This window comes from Manis pentadactyla, chromosome X, assembly GCF_030020395.1.
Source record: "Manis pentadactyla isolate mManPen7 chromosome X, mManPen7.hap1, whole genome shotgun sequence".
Classification (NCBI taxonomy): Eukaryota; Metazoa; Chordata; class Mammalia; order Pholidota; family Manidae; genus Manis; species Manis pentadactyla.
In genome coordinates, this window is record NC_080038.1 from 76,964,319 (window position 1) to 76,985,202 (window position 20,884).

At 39.4% G+C, this 20,884-nt stretch overlaps 1 protein-coding gene across 1 annotated transcript in view; it reads left to right on the forward strand.

The window, feature by feature from the left end:
* Positions 1 to 20,884, forward strand: part of LOC118922483 (uncharacterized) — a 97,561-nt gene that overhangs the window by 6,054 nt on the left and 70,623 nt on the right. The window contains 1 exon segment of the mRNA XM_036905344.2: positions 2,281 to 2,612. Coding sequence (XP_036761239.2) covers positions 2,281 to 2,612 — 332 coding nt within the window.

Genomic DNA, 20,884 nt, shown 5'->3' on the forward strand with positions numbered 1-20,884 from the left:
GCCAAGGCTTACCATTCAAGTAACCCTAAAAGCTATATTTTAAAATGAGTATTATATGCTGGAGGAAGATGGGATATATATACACAATGGAATATTATTCATCTATAAAAAGAAAATAAATCCTGCTATTTGCAACAACATGAATGGATCTAGAGTATATTATGCTCAGTGAAATAAGCCAGGTGGAGAAAGACAAATACCATATGATTTCACTTATCTGTGGAACATAACAACTCCCATAGACTTCTAAAGAAGGAAAACATTGTTCTAATTGAAGATAAATTATGAATAGTTTTTTGTGAGTCACTGTATTTGAAAGAAGTGATGAAGATATCCTTAAGAGGTTACACTTAGTATAACTCAAAGACTAGATATTTTCACCCAGTTTATACAAGGCAATTACACCTCATATTTGATCTGTTGATGCAATTCTTGGCATTATTATCTCAAATTTTATTACTTTGAAATTCTTATATTTCTATTAATATTTTTTATCATTACATAATTTCTCCATCATTTCTTTATCATTTTCTATTATAGAGTACCATTATATCATATATGTCCCCCTCTTTAAGTCAGAATAAAAGAAAAAGTTTAATGTAAAGCATTGTATTACTTGCATATCAGTTGGCTATACTTTATGATGGGGAAAAAAACTTTAAAATGGAAAATTCTAGAAGTATTTACCAGACTGGAGAAGAGAGGTTCCTCTGAAACTAGTCAATCAAACATACACTTACTGATGAACAACTTGCATTCACAACACTTAATAGTGACATAGGTCATACAAGAAATTAAGTCATGATGTTTCTTCTCAGAAAGAACACTTTGCAGTTGTACAGAGTATTGGAATTATATGAGTACAGAGTATTGGAAAATACTACTTACAAAATGATGATGTTCTTTGCTGTTGGTCTAATATAGCTCTGAGTTGAATAGTTAAGTAGTTGAGCAAGATCAATTTTCTTTTCAGTATATAACTTGCAATTAAACATTTAGCAGAACTAAGTCATCAGTTTCAGGTAACTAGGCTGATCTAAACCTGCCATCTAGGATGTTTTCCTATGTTTTTAAGCCTTGAACTCTATTTTGCTCTCTATTGTCTAAAATACTTTGAATTCATAGATAAGATAAATTATAAAGTCAAGATTATTATAAAGCCTATGTATAATTGTTCCTCTTTAATAAATTTGACAATGAGTGATTTAGAAGGAAGAGTAGTATCATAGGAAATTGATGGCATGGTTATTGTTTTCTTCTCATACTTCGTAGTTAGAAATTATATAATTTAAAAAGTGTTTTCACACATAATATCTCATTTAATCCTCACATACAGTTACGGTTGTTTTATAATTCCCATTTAATAGATAGATTAGAAAGGTTTTGATTAATTCTTGGATGTACTACTCTAAACATCTGGAAGTGATACTTGACCTTATGTCTTCCAACTCTGATCCCCTTTTCCTCCAAATACATTATAACTATCACATCTAAAATGTAGATACTACAGTAAATGCCATTATGGCATAGGTAATTTAGGTTCCTAAGTAAGAGTCTCTTAAGATCAAATAATAAAGAAGGCCTCAAATCAATTACTATGAAACTTTGTCATACCTTGCAGAGGAAATGAAAGTAAAGGTGTATTTAACTTTTGTTTTATACTTTAGAAAATAAAACTTCAGAGAGGATCACAGGAAGATGGCGGAGTGAGTAGCTCAGTGGAAATCTCCTCCCGAAAACATATATATTTATGAAAATACAATAAATACAACTATTACTAAAAGAGACACCAGTGGATGGAGTACAACAGTCAGGATACATCTACATCTGTGAGAACTCAACATCACACGAAGGGGGTAAGATACAAGCTGTGGCCAGGGGGGACCCAAATGCTCCCCCACCCCAGAACCTGGCAGGAAAAAAAGAGTCAGAATGGGCAGGGAGTGAAAGCCCAGGACTGCTAAACAACCAGCTCTAGAAATCTGCACCCGGAGCACAGACACAAGGTGCATGGGGTGCTGGATATTAAAGAAATGGAAAAGCAAAACCTGTAGGCAGGTACTCTGAAACAAAAGAAAAGTGAGTGCTTTTTGCAAGTCTTAAAGAGACAGGGACCTCACAGCTGGTCGAAGTTGGACCGGCACACTTAGCCAGCAGCTGGGAATCCCAGGAAACTTTGGGCACCCAAAACCCCGGACTGGCAGAGCAGCTCTGAAGCCCCTCACAGCACTAAGCAGCCTGCCAGTCATTCCTCCAACTGGTACGGACCCCAAAACACAGGCCCAGTAGTGGGAGAGTGGCAGCGCGCTCTGGGAGCAGAGGCACCGGAGGGGACTGGGAGCAGAACAGGTGTGCCGGTGGTGCCAGTGGGGACCGGGAGTGGCTCGTACAAGCCCGCCTCGGCAGCAACCGAACAGTCAGGGTGTGGGGCGTGCGAGCCGGTGGCAGTGGCACCAGAGGAGCCTGGGAGAGGTTCACATGGGAGAGGCCTACGCACACCTGCAGCAGTGCCAGAGGGAGCAGCTGCGCTCCCCACACACAACCAAAATTCCAGCCGGATGCAAAGTCACCTGGACCAGACCTAAAGGCCCCTGATGGCACACAGCTACCCGGTAGGGGGGCCGCTATCATGGAGGAGAGCACTTGGCATACCTGCCACTCCCCACAGGGCTCCAAGCTGCTCTGAAGGACACCCCACCCACAGCAGCTTAGGGGATTAACCCGGTGGCTGCTCCAGGAGTGCGGGTAATCAACACAGGCAGCGGAGAAGGGCAAGGCATCCAGCAAGCAGGAAAAGACTTTCTTCCCCGAGCTGATACACTCGCAACCTGCCTACAGCCACCACTATCACCATGAAAAGGCAAAAAAATTTAGCCCAGTCAAGATAGTTCAGACAAAACCTGAGAGAGAATCTTCAGAGACAGACCTAAACAGTCTCACTGAAAAAGAACTCAAAATAAAAATCGTAAACATGCTGACAGAGCTGCAGAGAAATATACAAGAGCTAAGGGATGACGTCCGGAGGGAGATTACAAAAGTGAAACAATCTCTGGAAGGATTTATAAGCAGAATGGATAAGATGCAAGAGGCCATTGATGGAATAGAAACCAGACAACTGGAATGCATAGAAGATGATGGAGAAAGAGACAAAAGGATCTCCGGAATGAAACAATATTAAGAGAATTCTGTTACTAATCCAAAAGGAACAATATCTGCATTATAGGGGTACCAGAAAAAGAAGAGAGAGAAAAAGGGATAGAAAGTGTCTTTGAAGAAATAACTGCTGAGAACTTCCCCAAAGTGTGGGAGGAAATAGTTGTTCAGACTACGGAAGCATGCAGAACTCCTGAGAGAAGGGAAAAAAGAGGACAACACCAAAACACATAATAATTAAAACGGCAAAGATCAAAGAAAAGGACAGAGTATTAAAGGCAGCCAGAGAGAGAAAATAGGACACCTACAAAGGAAAACCTATCAGGCTATCATCAGACTTCTCAACAGAAACCTTACAGGCCAGAAGAGAATGGCATGATATATTTAATGCAATGAAACAGAAGGGCCTTGAACCAAGAATACTATATCCAGCATGATATCATTTAAATATGAAGGAGGGACTAAACAAATCCCAGACAAGCAAAAGTTTAGGGAATTTGCCTCCCACAAACCACCTCTACAGGGTGTTTTAGAGGGACTTCTCTAGACGGGAGCTCTCCTAAAAAGAGCACAGAAAAAAACACCCAACATATGAAGAATGGAGGAGAAGGAATAAGAAGGGAGAGAAATAATCATCAGATCGTGTTTATAATAGCTCAATAAGCGAGTTAAGTTAGACAGTAAGGTAGTAAAGAAGCTCACCTTGAACCTTTGGTAACCACGAACCTAAGCCTGCAATGGCAATAAATACATATCTTTCAATAATCACCCTAAATGTAAATGTACTGAATGCACAAATCAAAAGACACAGAGTAATAGAATGGACAAAAAAGCAAGACCCATCTATATGCAGCTTACAAGAGACTCACCTCAAAACCCAAAGACATGCACAGACTTAAAGTCAAGGAATAGAAAAAGATATTTCATGCAACCAACAGAGAAAAAAGCAGGTGCTGCAATACTAGTATCAGACAAAATAGACTCCAAAATAAAGAAAGTAACAAGGGATAAAGAAGGATATTACATAATGATAAAGGGCTCAGTCCAACAAGAGGATATAACCATTCTAAATATATATGCACCCAACACAGGAGCACCAATATATGTGAAACAAATACTAACAGAATTAAAGGAGGAAATAGAATGCAATGCATTCATTTTGGGAGACTTTAACACACCACTCACTCCAAAGGACAGATCCACCACATAGAAAATAAGTAAGGACACAGAGGCACTGAACAACACACTAGAACAGATGGACCTAATGGGCATCTACAGAACTCTACATTCAAAAGCAACAGGATACACATTCTTCTCAAGGGCACATGGAACATTCTCCAGAATAGACCACATACTAGGCCACAAAAAGAGCCTCAGTAAATTCCAAAAGATTGAAATCCTACCAACCAACTTTTCAGACCACAAAGGCATAAAACTAGAAATAAACTGTACAACAAAAGCAAAACAGCTCACAAACATATGGAGGCTTAACAACATGCTCCTAAATAATCAATGGATCAACGACCAAATTAAAATGGAGATCCAGCAGTATATGGAAACAAATGACAACAGCAACACAAAGCCCCAACTATTGTGGGATACAGCAAAAGCAGTCTTAAGAAGAAAGTATATAGCAATCCAGGCATGTTTAAAGAAGGAAGAACAATCCCAAGTGAATGGTCTAATGTCACAATTATCGAAATTGGAAAAAGAAAAACAAATGAGGCCTAAGGTCAGCAGAAGGATGGACATAATAAAGATGAGAGAAGAAATAAATAAAATTGAGAAGAAGAAAACAATAGAAAAATCAATGAAAACAAGAGCTGGTTCTACGAGAAAATAAATAAAATAGATAAGCCCCTAGCCAGACTTATTAAGAGAAAAAGAGAATCAGCACACATCAATAGAATCAGAAACAAGAAAGGAAAAATCATGACGGACCCCACAGAAATACAAGGAATTATTAGAGAACAATATGAAAACCTATATGCTAACACACTGGAAAACCTAGGAGAAATGGACAATTTCCTAGAAAAATACAACCTTCCAAGACTGACCCAGAAAGAAACAGAAAATCTAAACAGACAAATTACCAGCAAAGGAAATAAATCAGTAATCAAAAAACTACCCAAGTACAAAATCCCCAGGCCAGATGGATTTACCCCGGAATTTTATCAGACATGCAGAGTAGACATAATAAACATTCTCCTTAAAGTTTTACAAACAATAGAATTGCAGGAAATGCACCCAAATCCATTCTATGAAGCCAACACCACCTTAATACCAAAAATAGACAAAGACCCAACCAAAAAAGAAAACTACAGACCAATATCCCTGATGAACGTAGATGAAAAAATACTCAACAAAATATTAGCAAACCCAATTCAAAAATACATCAAAAGGTTCACACACCATGACCAAGTGGGATACATCCCAGGGATGCAAGGATGGTACAACATTCGAAAATCCATCAACATCATCTACCACATCAACAAAAAGAAAGACAAAAACCACATGATCATCTCCATAGATGATGAGAAAGCATTCGACAAAATTCAACATCCATTCATGATAAAAACTCTCAACAAAATGGGTATAGAGGGCAAGTACCTCAACATAATAAAGGCCATATATGATAAACCCACAGCCAACATCATACTGAACAGCGAAAGGCTGAAAGCTTTTCCTCTGAGATCGGGAGCAAGACAGGGATGCCCACTCTCCCCACTGTTACTCAACATAGTACTGGAGGTCCTAGCCATGGCAATTAGACAAAACAAAAAAATACAAGGAATCCAAATTGGTAAAGAAGAAGTCAAACTGTCACTATTTGCAGATGACATGATATTGTACATAAAAAACCCTAAAGACTCCACTCCGAAACTTCTAGAGCTAATATCGGAATTCAGTAAAGTTGCAGGATACAAAATTAACACACAGAAATCTGTGGCTTTCCTATACCCTAACAATGAACTAATAGAAAGAGAAATTAAGAAAACAATTCCATTCACAATAGCATTAAAAAAAAATACCTAGGAATAAACCTAACAAAGGAAGTGAAAGACCTATACCCTGAAAACTACAAGACACTCTTAAGAGAAATTAAAGAGGTCACTAACAAATAGAAACTCATCCCATGCTCCTGGCTAGGAAGAATTAATATCATGAAAATGGCCATCTTGCCAAAAGCAATATACAGATTCGATGAAATCCCTATCAAATTACCAACATTATTCTTCAATGAACTGGGACAAATACTTCAAAATTTCATATGGAACCACCAAAGAGCGCGAATAGCCAAAGCAATCCTGAGAAAGAAGAATAAAGTGGGGGGATCTCACTCCCCAACTTCAAGCTCTACTATAAAGCCATAGTAATCAAGACAATTTGGTACTGGCACAAGAACAGAACCACAGACCAATGGAACAGACTAGAGAATCCAGACATTAACCCAGACATATATGGTCAATTAATATTTGATAAAGGAGCCATGGACATACAGTGGCGAAATGACAGTCTCTTCAACAGATGGTGCTGGCAAAATTGGATAGCTATGTGTAAGAGAATGAAACTGGATCACCGTCTAACCCCATACACAAAAGTAAATTCAAAATGGATCAAAGACATGAATGCAAGTTATGAAATCATAAAACTCTTAGAAAAAACATAGGCAAAAATCTCCTGGACATAAACATGAGTGACTTTTTCATGAACGTATCTCCCTGGGAAGGGAAACAAAAGCAGAAATTAACAAGTAGACTTTATCAAGCTAAAAAGCTTCTGTACAGCAAAGGACACCATCAATGGAACAAAAAGGTATCCTACAGTATGGGAGAACATATTCATAAATGACAGATCCGATAAATGATTGACATCCAAAATATATAAAGAGCTCATACACTTCAACAAACAAAAAGCAAATAATCCAATTAAAAAATAAGCAGAGGAGCTGAATAGACAGTTCTCTAAAGAAGAAATTCAGATGGCCAACAGACACATGAAAAGATGCTCCGCATCGCTTGTCTTCAGAGAAATGCAAATTAAAACCACAATGAGATATCACCTCACACCAGTAAGGATTGCTATCATCAAAAAGACAAACAACAACAAATGTTGGTGAGATTGTGGAGAAAGGGGAACCCTCCTACACTGCTGGTGGGAATGTAAATTATTTCAACCATTGTGGAAAGCAGTATGGATGTTCCTCAGAAGGCTCAAAATAGAAATAACATTTGACCCAGGAATTCTCCTTCTAGGAATTTACCCTAAGAATGCAGCACTCCAGTGTGAAAAAGACAGATGCACCCCTATGTTTATCACTGCACTGTTTACAATAGCCAAAATATGGAAGCAACTAAATGTCCATCAGTAGATGAATGGATAAAGAAGAGGTGGTACATATACACAATGGAATATTACTCAGCCATAAGAAAAAAACAGATCCTACCATTCGCAACAACATGGATAGAGCTAGAGGGTATTATGCTCAATGAAAAAAGCCAGGTGGAGAAAGACAAGTACCAAATGATTTCACTCATATGTGGAGTATAAGAACAAAGGAAAACTGAAGGAACAAAACAGCAGCAGAATCACAGAGCCCAAGAATGGACTAACAGTTACGAAAGGGAAAGGGACTGGGGAGGATGTGTGGGAAGGGAGGGATAAGGGTGGGGAAAAAGATAGGGGGCATTACGATTAGCATTTATAGTGGGGGGGCACGGGGAGGGCTGTGCAACACAGAGAAGACAAGTAGTGATTTTACAGCATCTTACTATGCAGATGGACAGTGTCTGTGAAGGGGTATGTGGGGGGGACTTGGTGAAGGGGGGAGCCTAGTAATCATAATGTTCTTCATGTAATTGTATATTAATGATACCAAAATATTAAAATAAAAAAGAAAATTAATCTTCACAACAAGAATTTCACATTTTAATAACATTTTTATTTAAAAATCTGTACAGCAAAGGACTCAACTCATAAATGTTTAGCTGGTGAATTTTTATGAAGTACATACACCAGTTGTACATACACCAGTTTAGGAACCCAGTTCCTAAAATAGAACAATACCAGCAGCCAATAAACTCCTAGCACAATCTCCCAGTCACTACTCTCCCTTAAACAGTGACCATTATCTTGATTTCTAATGATTTAGGTTTGTTTTGCCTGCTTATAACTTTATGTAAAAGGAATCATACAATAAGGAATACATTAGAATTCTCAAATTAAGAAATAGTGTAGGGTTTTATTCTTAAAATTGCAGTCCTAATTATTGTATATTATGAAACATTGAAACTCAATAGATGAAAGAACAATGTTTCTGCTATAGATTTTACCCATGCTCTGATATAGTCCTTAATAATACACTAGTTTAAACCATAAATAAACATTGAGGGTTATACTAATTGTGAATTCTGACCATTAACTGAAGGCCACTGGTCAGCAAAATGATGCCCCCACTTTTCCCCTACTTTTTACTCCCAAATACTCATCAAGGCACATGGTAGCTCTACTTTTGAAGCTTCAGCTTAGTCTGGACTTGACTCTCAGAGGCCAATTATCTTACATGGAAAAGAACATTTCAGGCCATTTTCCTCTTAGAAAGCTTATTCAATATTCATTCAGTGATTATTTGAGTGTTTCCTATGATAACAGGTAAAGTCTTAGGTATGATGGATAATGTAATGCATAAGGAAATCACAGCCCCTGTCTTTATGGAGATTAAAGCTTAGTGGGGGGAGATAATTACACAAAATAGTATGAAGTTACTAAGTAGGCAATTATTAACTTTATATGTATGTTTATTTTATATATGAGGCATATCAAATAAAATGCTATTAAACATAAAATGTGAAAAAGTACAGGAAATGAAATGCTAGGAAATAATAATGTTGGACAAAGTTTAGATTAGGATTGGGTTACCAGAGAATCTGACATTTATGTAAAACCTGAAAGTTCAATAGGAGTTGTCTAGGCAAAAGAGGGGAGTTGAGAAAGCATATTACGGGCACAGAAATAGCATATGTAAAGGCTTCTGAGGAGATAGTTTTCTGCTTGGTAGTTAAGGTCAACAGTAACAAATGGTAGGGCATTTGGAATCTCCCAGTATTTGTGGTACTTTGTTTTGAAATTGCAGCACTTCAAAGGTGAGAAATTCTAAAGCCTAGTATTATTCTTCAGTAAGTGTCTCTAAAAGCAAAATGAGATGGCAGGATTGAATATTTCTTTCATAAATTAGACTCACTATATTATGATACATAGTAGGCTATAATTCTTTAATGCATGTGTTTGATACTTGTGATGTTTGAAAATTTTCACTAGGTGCTGTAATAATTTGAGTAATGCTTAGTTATTTGACAAAAGGGAAAGTCCATCTTCATATGGTTTAGGGCCTGAAGGGCGTTCAGTATATTTAGAGCACTGGTTCTCAAAATTTTAGTTTCAGAATTTCTTGACTCTTAAAAATTGTAAAGGACCCCAAAAAAATATTTTATGTAATAATATCTATACATGTTTATTTTAGAAATCAAGTTTAAAATTTATAATTTAAAAATGGACATTTGTTATTTGACTTAACATGATAATAACACATGTTAAAATGAATGCATATAGAAAAATAACTATTTTCTAAAGTGAAAAATGAAAATAGTAGTTTTACCTAAAGGCAATTCTCTTTAATGTCTGGCCTAATAGATGGTAGCTGGATACTCATATTTGTATCTCCATTCAATCTATTCCAAAATTTGTTTTGAAGGTGTAAAGAAATTTGGCCACATGGATATGTAGCTGGAAAAGAGGGGACTGCACAGGTTCTTTGAAAAGGTCTCAGGCACCCCCTGGGCTTCTTGGACCATATTTTAAGAAATCTAGAGTTATAGGGATGTTTACTGCATTGTAATTCACCCTAACACAAATGTGAATCACTTAAGTATTCAGCAATAGTGTTAGTTCACAATCTTGGAAGCTTCCCAGGTGAAATCTAAAACCAGCCAGATACATGGAGGGCAGGGAGAGACCAAAGAAGGAAACAGCACTCCAGCTTGGTAGGTGGAAGGTTTAATGAGCAAGGGAACTTAAATATGAGGCTTGTCTTAGGCCACAAAATGAGTAGATCTTTGCATCTGCCAGCCAGAATCAGAAAAAAATTACATAGAAGTCTTAACTGGTTTTAGTCATATATTCTGTTCAGGTGGTCTCAACAACACTTTATTCTCTCAAGGCTATATCCTTGGAACAGTTCCCACTCTGGGAACAGTGAGCAGAGTATACATTCCATGGACAAGAGTGGGTGAGGAATCTCTACCCAGGTCCAGCTCAAGGGTGAACTGGCAGTCATCTCCTCTTAATTACCTCCTTGAACAAATAGGTAATATTTAAGTTATAGTATATCCTTAAGAAACAATATGATGCAACCAATGAAAATCATATTTTTGAAGAACAAATACTTAATGGCATGAATAAACTCATATGATAATACATTTGGTAAAGCATTGTATGTGTAATCTGACCTAAATGCTGAATATATACATTTAAAACTGTGGGAAAAGTTGGAGTTCTTATGGGCAGGATTCTCACTGAACCTAAACTGCTTGATGATGTAACTGTAACTGGCCTGTTGCTAGGGTACTGCTTCCACACCCATAGGCAATAAGCTATTATTAAATGAGTCACTATATAAAAAGCTCGACCCAGTGCTCTGGGCAGAGGCAGAGATGATGGAGAATTACAGACATGCAGACAGAACTCTAGTGCTCGACCTGCTACCAGGAGAACAAGCCAGGTAATAAACCCTTTTGCAACAAGAACATTCTACTATCATTTCTGTGTTCACATTGAATACATAGGAAACTTGCCTGGGTCTGAAACCCATTGGCAAGAAAATTGGCATTAGTTGGCAAGGTTCCTTGTTGACCAAGGAAAAAGATAGGCTGCCCTTATGGGAGTGGTGCTTCAGTGGGCTGCCCCTGTGAATGGGGATACAGTGGATTGTTGCCCAATGGGTATGTGGTTTGCCTCCAAGAGGGCTGGGCCCCACCCCAGAACTAGAGGCAAGTGGAGGTGATACCTGAGGCACTAGGGGTAGCCCTTGGCATAGTGAGTAGGTATTTTGAGAGAAAGAGTGCCATGAGGCAGCATGGATTGTGGGTTAACTGCTTCTCACAGTATTAACAAAGTATAGAGATGAGAACATGCTCCTGAAAGACACAAGAAATGTCAGCACAAGATCGCGAGCTGTGAACTGCTGTGGATTCACTGAAGAATGAAATGACATTGCTATGAGACAAGGCAGCATGAGAATGTTGGCAGTGAGGTGTGAGTGAAAAGATAAAAGCCATGAAGAAAAGGATGGACCCCTGAAAAAGCCACAAGAAGAGACAGTGCAAGAACGTGAACTGCAAGTTCCAGTGAAGGAGGTAGAAGATTCCTTATAGAATGAGACAGCAGCGCTGCCAGGTGCTCTGAAGGAGGAAAAGGCCATAAAGGAAAAAGACATACTGCTGAGGGAAGCACAGGAGGAGGCAGCATGAGAAGGCCAGCCGTGAAGCACTGAGGTGAAGGTAAGAGAGCTGCTGAAGACTGAGTTAGCATTGCTGCAAGGCATAGTAGAAAAGGTAACGGTTGTAACAGAAGAGGCAATCGGGGTAGGGCCCAGAAAGGTGCCAAAAGCCCTGGAAATGGAGGAGCTGGAGAAGGATGAAGGGGTGGTGCTGGAGGCACTGAACCCTCCTGTACTGAAAGCACACCCAGTGGTTGTAAAGAAAATAAAGACCCAGCAGCTGGAAGTTCCCCAAGGAGAAGAGCAGGCCTCTCCCCAGGTCATGGAGCACTCTATACTCTGCCCCTATACGCAGGCTCAGCAGGTGGATTTGGGCTCCCAGTTTAGGTAGAAGCCCTCGGAGTCAATATCAGCTTGGCTCCTGCATCTGTGAGATTAGGGGTGGATGGTGCAGCCCACTTTGAGGCAGCAATTACGAAATGCACACCAGACCCCAGGGAGTCACTCCCTCCTTGATTGGCTTATGGCTTCATGTCGTGATGTGTGGCTGAATCTGGGAGATCTACCATCTTCTGTTAGATGGCAGACTTATGCTGAACTCCAACAGGTGCTATGAGAGCTAGGCATAAGAAATGCCATCTATAGTCCAGATAATTATGACCCAGATGAAGAATTTTCACTACTGGGATGAGAAATATTGTGCTTCAAATGGCTCCCACATTCCTCTTGGGTCTCTAGTGGTCATTCTTTCCCAGCACTTAGGGCAGCCCATAAGTGAGGTGACACGTATGGTAGCCAACTTAGGAGAGGCTGAAGCAATGAGAATATGGAAAGAAATAAGGTCTGCTACTCACAAGAGGAATTTAAAGGGCCCCATGAGGGTTACAAGAACCCAGATGTGGGTTGATTTAATCTGCACAGAAGCAGATGGAAGGAAATTAGACAGGAAGTCAAATAAGATCTTACTGGAGATATGGCAACAACTGAAACCAGAGCAGTAGTTACAGCCATTAAGGCAAAGAGGCAGAGGTCAGAGACAGAGCCACATGACTGGCCTGTGTGTTTGCAAGACTTCCTGCTGGAGAGTGAGCCAACCTCACTCAAGCCCACACAGGAAGATGACTGGGGAACACAGTTTGACTGAGGAGAGGTTTGAGGTACCTTCCCTGAGGGACCAGGTGGGGACCAGAGGCCACATTTCTAAATAGCTATCCATTGGTCCCCAGTGAACATACAACATGTGCTGGCTCTGGTGGACACAGGGGCTGAATGTTCACTGATTACAGTAATCCTGAGCAGTTCCCCAGGACCCCCACTGTCATAAATGGATATGGGGATAATGCTGTAGGAGTGAAACAAGCCCAAATCCCTTTGGGAAAAGGGTGTCTACCCCCAAAGGAGTATACTGTATATATCTTCTATCCCTGAGTATATTTTTGGGATGGATATCATGCAAGTTCTATAGATGCAGACTACTCCAGGTGAATTCAGACTGAGAATACATCCGGTGAAGGCAGTTTTGAGGGGACATGCTAGGCACCCACCCATACCTTACCTGTGCTTCAGCAGGTGAATAATACAAACAATAAAAACTGCCTGGAGCACATAAGGGGATTGGAGAAACTCTCCAGAAGCAGAAGAAGGTGGGTATTATAAAGCCCACCCTTAGTCCATTCAGTTCCTTAGTGTGGCCAGTAAAAAACCAGATGGCTTCTGGTATATACCTGTGGATTACAGAGTACTGAATAAAGTCATAGCCTGTATGCATGCTGCTGTCCCCTCTATTGCAGGCTTGGTGGATACCCTCAGTCATGAACTAGGATCATACCATTATATGGTAGATCTTGCTAATGCCTTCTTTTCCATTGACATTGAACAGGAAAGTCAGGAACAGTTTGCCTTCATGTGAGAAGGATGGCAATGGACATTCACCCTGCTTCCACAGGGATACACCCACAGCCCCACCATCTGTCATGGACTTGTAGCTCAGGACTTGACTATGTGGAAGAAAAAGCCAATGGTGTGGCTGTACCCTTATATTGATGATGTCATGCTCACATCCCATTCTCTTTCAGATCTAGATAGTGCATCACCTAGACTGCTGCAACATCTACAGGAGAAAGGATGGGCTGTGAAGAGTACCAAGGTTCAGGGACCTGGTTTGTCAGTCAAATTCTTGGGGATCATCTGGTTGAGTAAGACTGAATTTATACCAGAAGCAGTTATAGATAAAGTTGAGACCTTTCCTACCCCTACAACTGTAGCATTGTTATAAGAGTTTTTGGGTCTTCTGGGCTCCTGGAGAGTGTTTCCCACATTGGGCGCAAATTCTGAAGTGCTTATACCAGTTGCTATGAAAGGGCATCAGGTGGGACTGGGATGAGACATGTGCATCTGCCTTTGCTACAGCAAAATGGGCAATCAAGGCCATGCAGGCCTTGAGTGTGATTGACCCATCAAGGCCCTGTGAGCTGGATGTTCATGTGACTGAAAATGGTTATGACTGTGGTCTCTGGCAGCGGCTTGAATGAACTCACCAACCTATTGGATTCTGGTCACAATTCCAGAAAGGGGCAGAGGTATGATGCACTTTGATAGAAAAACAACTGGCTGCCATACCTCACTCCTTGTAGGCTACAGAACACATCACTGGATCAGTCCTGATAAAGGGAATAAACACCTAACCCATCTTGGGGTGAGTACAATACTGGACCCAAAAGCCAAGGAGTGGTGCGGCACAAACTTCTACACTGGTGAAGTGGGGTACTTACCTACGGCAGTGTAGTGCCCTCTTTAATAGCCCCCTGAATGAAGAACTCCAATGCTTATTGGGGCCAGTGTCATATACTAGCAAAAAGCAGGAAGAATTTACTTTAGAACCATTAGTAGCAGAGAGTCCTTATTTTTAGGGAAGAGCCCCTATAACTGAAGATGCATGGTACACAGATGCCTCCAGCCATTGGAAGCCCCCAAAATGGAGGACCATAGCTTTCCATCCTAAGACTGAGACGATATAGATGGAAGATGGTGAGGTGAAGAGCAGTTAATGGGCAGAGCTGTGGGCATTATGGCTTGTAATCAGCCAGGAACCCTCACCTATAGTTGTCTACACTGACAACTGGGCTATTGGGGTTTGACTCTGTGGCTACCAACCTGGTACCATGCCAACTGGCTTGTTGGTCACCAACCTCTTTGGGGGCAAGAATTGTGCCAAGAGTTATGGGCCTGTGGTGAGACAAAAATAATTACAGTACATCATGTGACAGGTCATTTGCCACTGGCATCCCCAGGAAATTATGAAGCAGATAAATTGGCCCAGATAAGTTGGTTAGAAGGAAAGCCTGCCTTTGATGTAGCCCAATCGTTACATCAGCGTTTGTTGCATACCCCTTGTCAGACAGCAGATACACTATATTCAGCCTGTACTTGTGTCAGAAGGACATTGGTATGCCATGACTTGTGTATACACACATACTGGACTTCTGGTTGCTTTTCCTCCTCATTGTGCAGACCAACAGACAACCAAAGAGGCCTCATATGTCTCTGCCACCTACAGCCAACCACAGGTATTTGACAGTGATTAGGGCAACCATTTTACTGGACATACACTGCAAGAATGGGTGCAACAGTTGGGAATCAAATGGAAGTTTCACGTTCCATAAGTTCTACCACAGCAGGCATGATAGAGAGGAACAGTGGTTTGTTAAATCCGGACTGAAGTCAGATAGCAATAGTCTGTGGGGATGGTCAGTTCACTTATGTACTGTGGTACACTGTTTGAACGAGAGACTCTGAAAGAGAGCCCTGAGCCCTGTAGACATGTTAACACAAATGGTTGCCTCCCCTGTACAACTGCAAGTACAAACCAAGGAAGAATCATTGAAGTGGAGTTTCAGCCACTAAAATAACATCATGCTGCCATCACCAACTGTACTAAACCCTGGAGACTCCACTGAATGGATGTGGCCTTGGATCTTTCAACACATAGACCAACAATGGCTGGCTCTCCTGGCACATTGGGGACAAGGCCTGGAAGCTGGCCTCCTGTGTATTCCTGATAACAGCAGAATGCCCCCCAAATATCACCGGAGTATATCCTGAATGGCCAGAAGGTAGAAGCATCTTATCAGAGAGTTTTGTTTTATCATTATGGCCAGTGGGTGCACCTCCAGTAGCACTATACATAGAACCTTCAGTAACCCCCATGGGGAAAGGAGTGAAATTATGGTATACTAGACCTGGATGGGACCCCCTTCCTGCTACCGTCCTGTCACAGGACCACTGTCTTGCATGCATCCTACCTGATGGACAAGATTTGCCTGTGTTGTTGTCATTAAAACATTTGTTTTATTGCCCCTAAATTCTTTGCGGATTGGGAACCTCCTCTGGCTTGAGGATTATTATAATTTTTGTTATCTGTATCAAAATCTTGTTGTATCTTAATTTTTATTATTATCTCTATGTTGTTATCCTCTGTTGCTGTTGTGGAATCTGGTTACAGTGCTCCAGCTTTTTCACACAAGGACCATTGTGGAAGATTAAGAGCATGTAGACTGTGAGGCAAGAATACTGAAGGGGTGAAGTGTGAAGAAAGTTGGAGTTCCTATGGCTAGGATCCTCACTGAACCAAAACCACTTGAAGATGTAACTGGGCTATTGCTAGGCTACTGCTTCCACACCTGTGGCAATAAATTATTATTGACTGAGTCACTCTATGAAGAACTCGGCCCATTGCTTTGGGTGGAGGCAGAAACAACAGAGGATTACAGACCTGCAGACTGTTGGATGCAGATGTAACTCTAGTGCTTGGCATACTGCTGGGAGAACAAGCCAGGTAATAAGCCCTTTCCCCCCAAGAATGTTCTACTATCATTTCTGTGGTCACAGTGAATCTATTGCAAACTTCCCCAGGGCTGAAACCCATTGGAAAGACAAAACATACTGAAATTAACAAAAATACCACTAGTTGTTACTTCTGATATGAGATTATTTTAATTCTGATATAAGTTGATTTTATTTTCTTTTTTGTACTTTCAAAATATTTATAACGAACAGGTATTAAGTTTATTATCAGAATAAAATTTGTAAAAATGCCCATGTAATGTTTATTAAAGTATTAAACATGGAGTGTTTATTCCAACACCTATGTCTTTATCTATGTGTGTTGATTACAACTCAGTAGCATGTTCAGCAGAATTTAGAGGCAGCACTAACCAGGGGAATAGAGTAGTGCTTCTCAAACTTTAGTGCTCATTTTAAGTCACCTGGGTGTCTTGTTAAGATGCAGAGTCTGATTCAGTAGTTCTGGGGTGGGGCCATAGATCTGCATTACTAACAAGCTCCCAGTTGATACTGATGCTAGTGTGCTTGCATGACAAAGTATTTCTGTATAAAAGCTAGTTGTTTATATGTCTCTCTTCCCTACTGGAATACAAGTACTTTGAAAGCAAGGACTATAAGTCATTCATTTTTACAATCCCATAAAACCTAGTATAATTTTGTGGACACTGGAGATATTCACTACGTACTTCTGGAACATTGAATTGAAAGTAAGGATAAAATCTCATCAAGGAATTTATAAATCATCTAAGAGGTAATTTAGTGGAAAGAGCACTTGCTTTTGCACCACACAGATTTGTGTTTGAGCACTTGTTTTGTTACTTACTTGCTAAATGGTCTTGGGCAAGTCACTTTAGTTCTTGTTAATACTGACAGATTCTAAGTCTAATTTGATATCTGTTAACCCCCTTTGGTCTAATAATATGTAATGTGCCTTCCATGTAATCAAATATAATAACCCTCATTTTATATTTTATGGAAAAGCAATTCCCCTCTTTTTGTATCCCTCCCTCAATAGCAAGCAAGAGGCTTATTCAGTGATCCAATTTCTCGGAATATTTGAAAAGTTAAAAATTATTTTTGCAGAAGATGAAAAATTCTAGTGTTGAATTTACCATACTTATTCACCAATACATTTAAATGTCCTAGCTGTCAGAAAACTAAGCTAGTACTTTTTCTGGAATGGAAAATATGGTTACAATATGATGCAAATAGAATTCTCAACAAGTTTTTGAAAAGTAAACCAAAAATAGATTTCATGAGAGATTTCTGCTTAGTATAAAGCATTTTCCATTCCCAAAGTTAAATGATTATTAAATTTTCACTTATCTCCTTTTTAGATAAGATGGAATGGGAAAATACTGGCTTATTTTTAGGATTTTAAGTTGGCTTATGATACAATTATGCCCAATTTGAGCAATTATAATGAAAAAATTAAAACTATTTTCTTTAGATAAAACATCAAAATAAATGTAGAAATTTTATGAGATAAAATGAGGCCATACTGAAGTAGAGCAGTAAAACATACTGCCTGACATATTCAGCTAATGTCACCAAGAAGGGTAGCTCTTTTATAAATATGATGAACTGCCTCTATACTTGAAGAATCAATTATGTACTCCTGTGTGTTCTGGACGAATTTAATGAATTCCAGAGAAAGTGTTGGAGTCTGGGACTGAGAAAATGCTATTTTACCAATGTCATACTTGGGGAATCGGGAATACCTAGGAAAAACAATTCACAACTTCATTAACAGCAATAAACGTGATTGCATATATGGCCACAGGAATACTTTGTAGAAAAGGGAAGGTTATCAATAAAATGCTGTGAGTCATGTTGCTGGGAGTGGAAAGGAAAGGATTAGAACTGAATAGCATAAGTGAGTAGTCATGTTTCATATCATCTGGAGTTAGAAGGAAAACCTGTCACTGAATAAGCATGCTAATAGAGGGTAACCATTGACTGGATCTTCTAAAATGAATCACATGAGTGGCGTTTCTGTTTTCTTTATAATTCATATGCTTTTGGAAAGCCATGGCAGTTTGACCTTCCTGATAAAGTTTGATTTACTAAAGTGCCTGTTTGTAATCTTAGTCCTGATTCTGAATAATGGTAGTGAAGATTTAAGGGATCGTGGATATTTACAAAATGGAAAATCCAAATGTGGATATCAAAATTTTCATTTTGTTTTTGATCTTTTTCTTTCCCTATTGACATTAAGTATAATATATATAGAATGATGTTTGTGAGGGTATGAACATATGAAATGTTGCCTTCAGTGGTGGTTGAGCTTCAATGAGAAATTAGTGTGGAGAGATGTGGTAGAAGCAAATTTCTTCAGATTTTGCTTTGGTATGAACATGATTATTTAATTTCAGATCATAATATTCCTGACAAATGATTTTCATAGAGGATTTTTGATGAGGCTCTTTAATATATTTGTAAATGGTGGATGAAATTTGGTCAAAATGGTAATTTAAAGTTATACTAAAAGCTACATTCTCCTTATCTAGAATGGATGTTGTCATGATGTGGAGTTAAATCTTGAGACTTACAAATCAAAAACTCTGAAGAATGAGAGATCTTTGAAATAAAAAGGTTTACTGAGGCTTTTACAGATACAAGCCAGAATAAGGACTGACTCCTCAGACAAGACATTTCTGCTTCAACAGCAGTAAGGACAGTTAACAGAAACAACTTGTCCACCAGACTCAATAAATGGGATATTTAAGAGAGATATCAAGGAAAGAAAGTTCTTTATATTCACACTGGCTATAGATAAGGAAGGTGTGCTAATGTGAAGCAGGGAAAATCCAGGGATAGACGGTTAGCTGATAGAAAAGGCTGGTATATTGGGCAATGATGGTGGTCAGTCACTCACTATGCACAAGAGAGATGCAGTAGTTCTGGGGACCTTCTAGATGATTGTTGAAATAACTTCATCCAGGAATGTAGAGCTTCTGGTTAGCTCTATCCCATGGCTATCAACTATTACCTTCCCTTGTCTCTCTCTCATTCTCTGGCCCTTATGTCACGGAATTTAGGACATTTCAGAATTTTTGCATTCTCAAAATTAATAGCTTGATGAGTCTGAAGGTCTTCAGTTACAAAGGAATTAAAATACATAAAAACAAGCTTGTAAAGGTGATTTCCCTCATTGGTTGTTGGACTGCCAAATTGCTGCTCTAAATAAGCACAGTGCTTGCAGAGCCTGGAGTCCGTCATCTGAAACCAAGCAGTTGCTCTTCTTTGGAAAGGTGGGTGCGTCTCTAGACAGGAAATGTGTTTTTTGATTCACAGAAAGGAATCTGACAAGTGAAAAAATGTGGCTGTCTTATCAATAATGTGTCTTTCCTGATAGGTTAATCTTTGAGTGCTGAGTTAAATCGATTTGCTAATTGCATTATTGCAGTTGCACATATAGCTTTAAAGAAAGCATATAGATCCTCTCTAAGATTTCTGTGTGTTGATTTTATGCCTAGAGGACATTTTTCATATTGCCACTTGGGAACTGTTTGATTAATAAGTACAAAGCTTAAAGTATGGGTGCAGAATTATGTAGTGAATACAAGGTGTTTTGTTTGGAGATAGGTTTTAAGATTTACTTAACTCCCCATAGTATTTCCCCTCAAAGATAATCATGACCTTGAATATAAAAAGAGAGCATGTTGAGAAATACCAGTGAAGTGATTGGGGGAATTTTTACAATTTCTCTAACACTTTATAGATTTTTTTCACTACCATTTGTCAACTCTGTATTTGGAACTTTCCTACTTAAACTTTTCATTACTTGAATGCCACTAGCAACACTTACATAAAACAACTTCATTTTCAAATTAAATTCCAAAACATAGACAATCATTCTGTGTTAGAATACTTGAAACTGTGATTCACAGTGTTTTGGTAGAACATGTTATTTTTATAATATTATGTACATCTTCATCAACAAAAAATTTGCACATTATACTGCAACTCTAGGCTGGAAGGTTTTCTCAGCTGTGGACAAGTTCACTTTGGATTTGATTAGACTGAAAAATGACAGTGGAACATTGGGGGTAAAAAGGAACTTATACTAAGCTTTATTCTCATGGTGATAGATTGATTGCTAGAATCCCATCTGCCTGCATGGCAGTCTGCAAGTAGCAAGTCTGTCTCAGGTGCTGCCTCTGCTCCAGGCTCTGTGTCTGCTCCAGGCTCTGCTCACCTTCTAGCACCAGGCAGACCTCTTTTTATAGCAACACAGGCAATAATGGCTTATCACCAAAGGGTGTGCAAGTATGAGCCTGTGCAGTGGGTTAACTATTACATAGCTGCACATACACAGTGGGCAAGTAGGTCAGGATCAGGTGAGGATCCTGGCCATGGAACTTCCATTTTCCCTACATATACTCATCATCA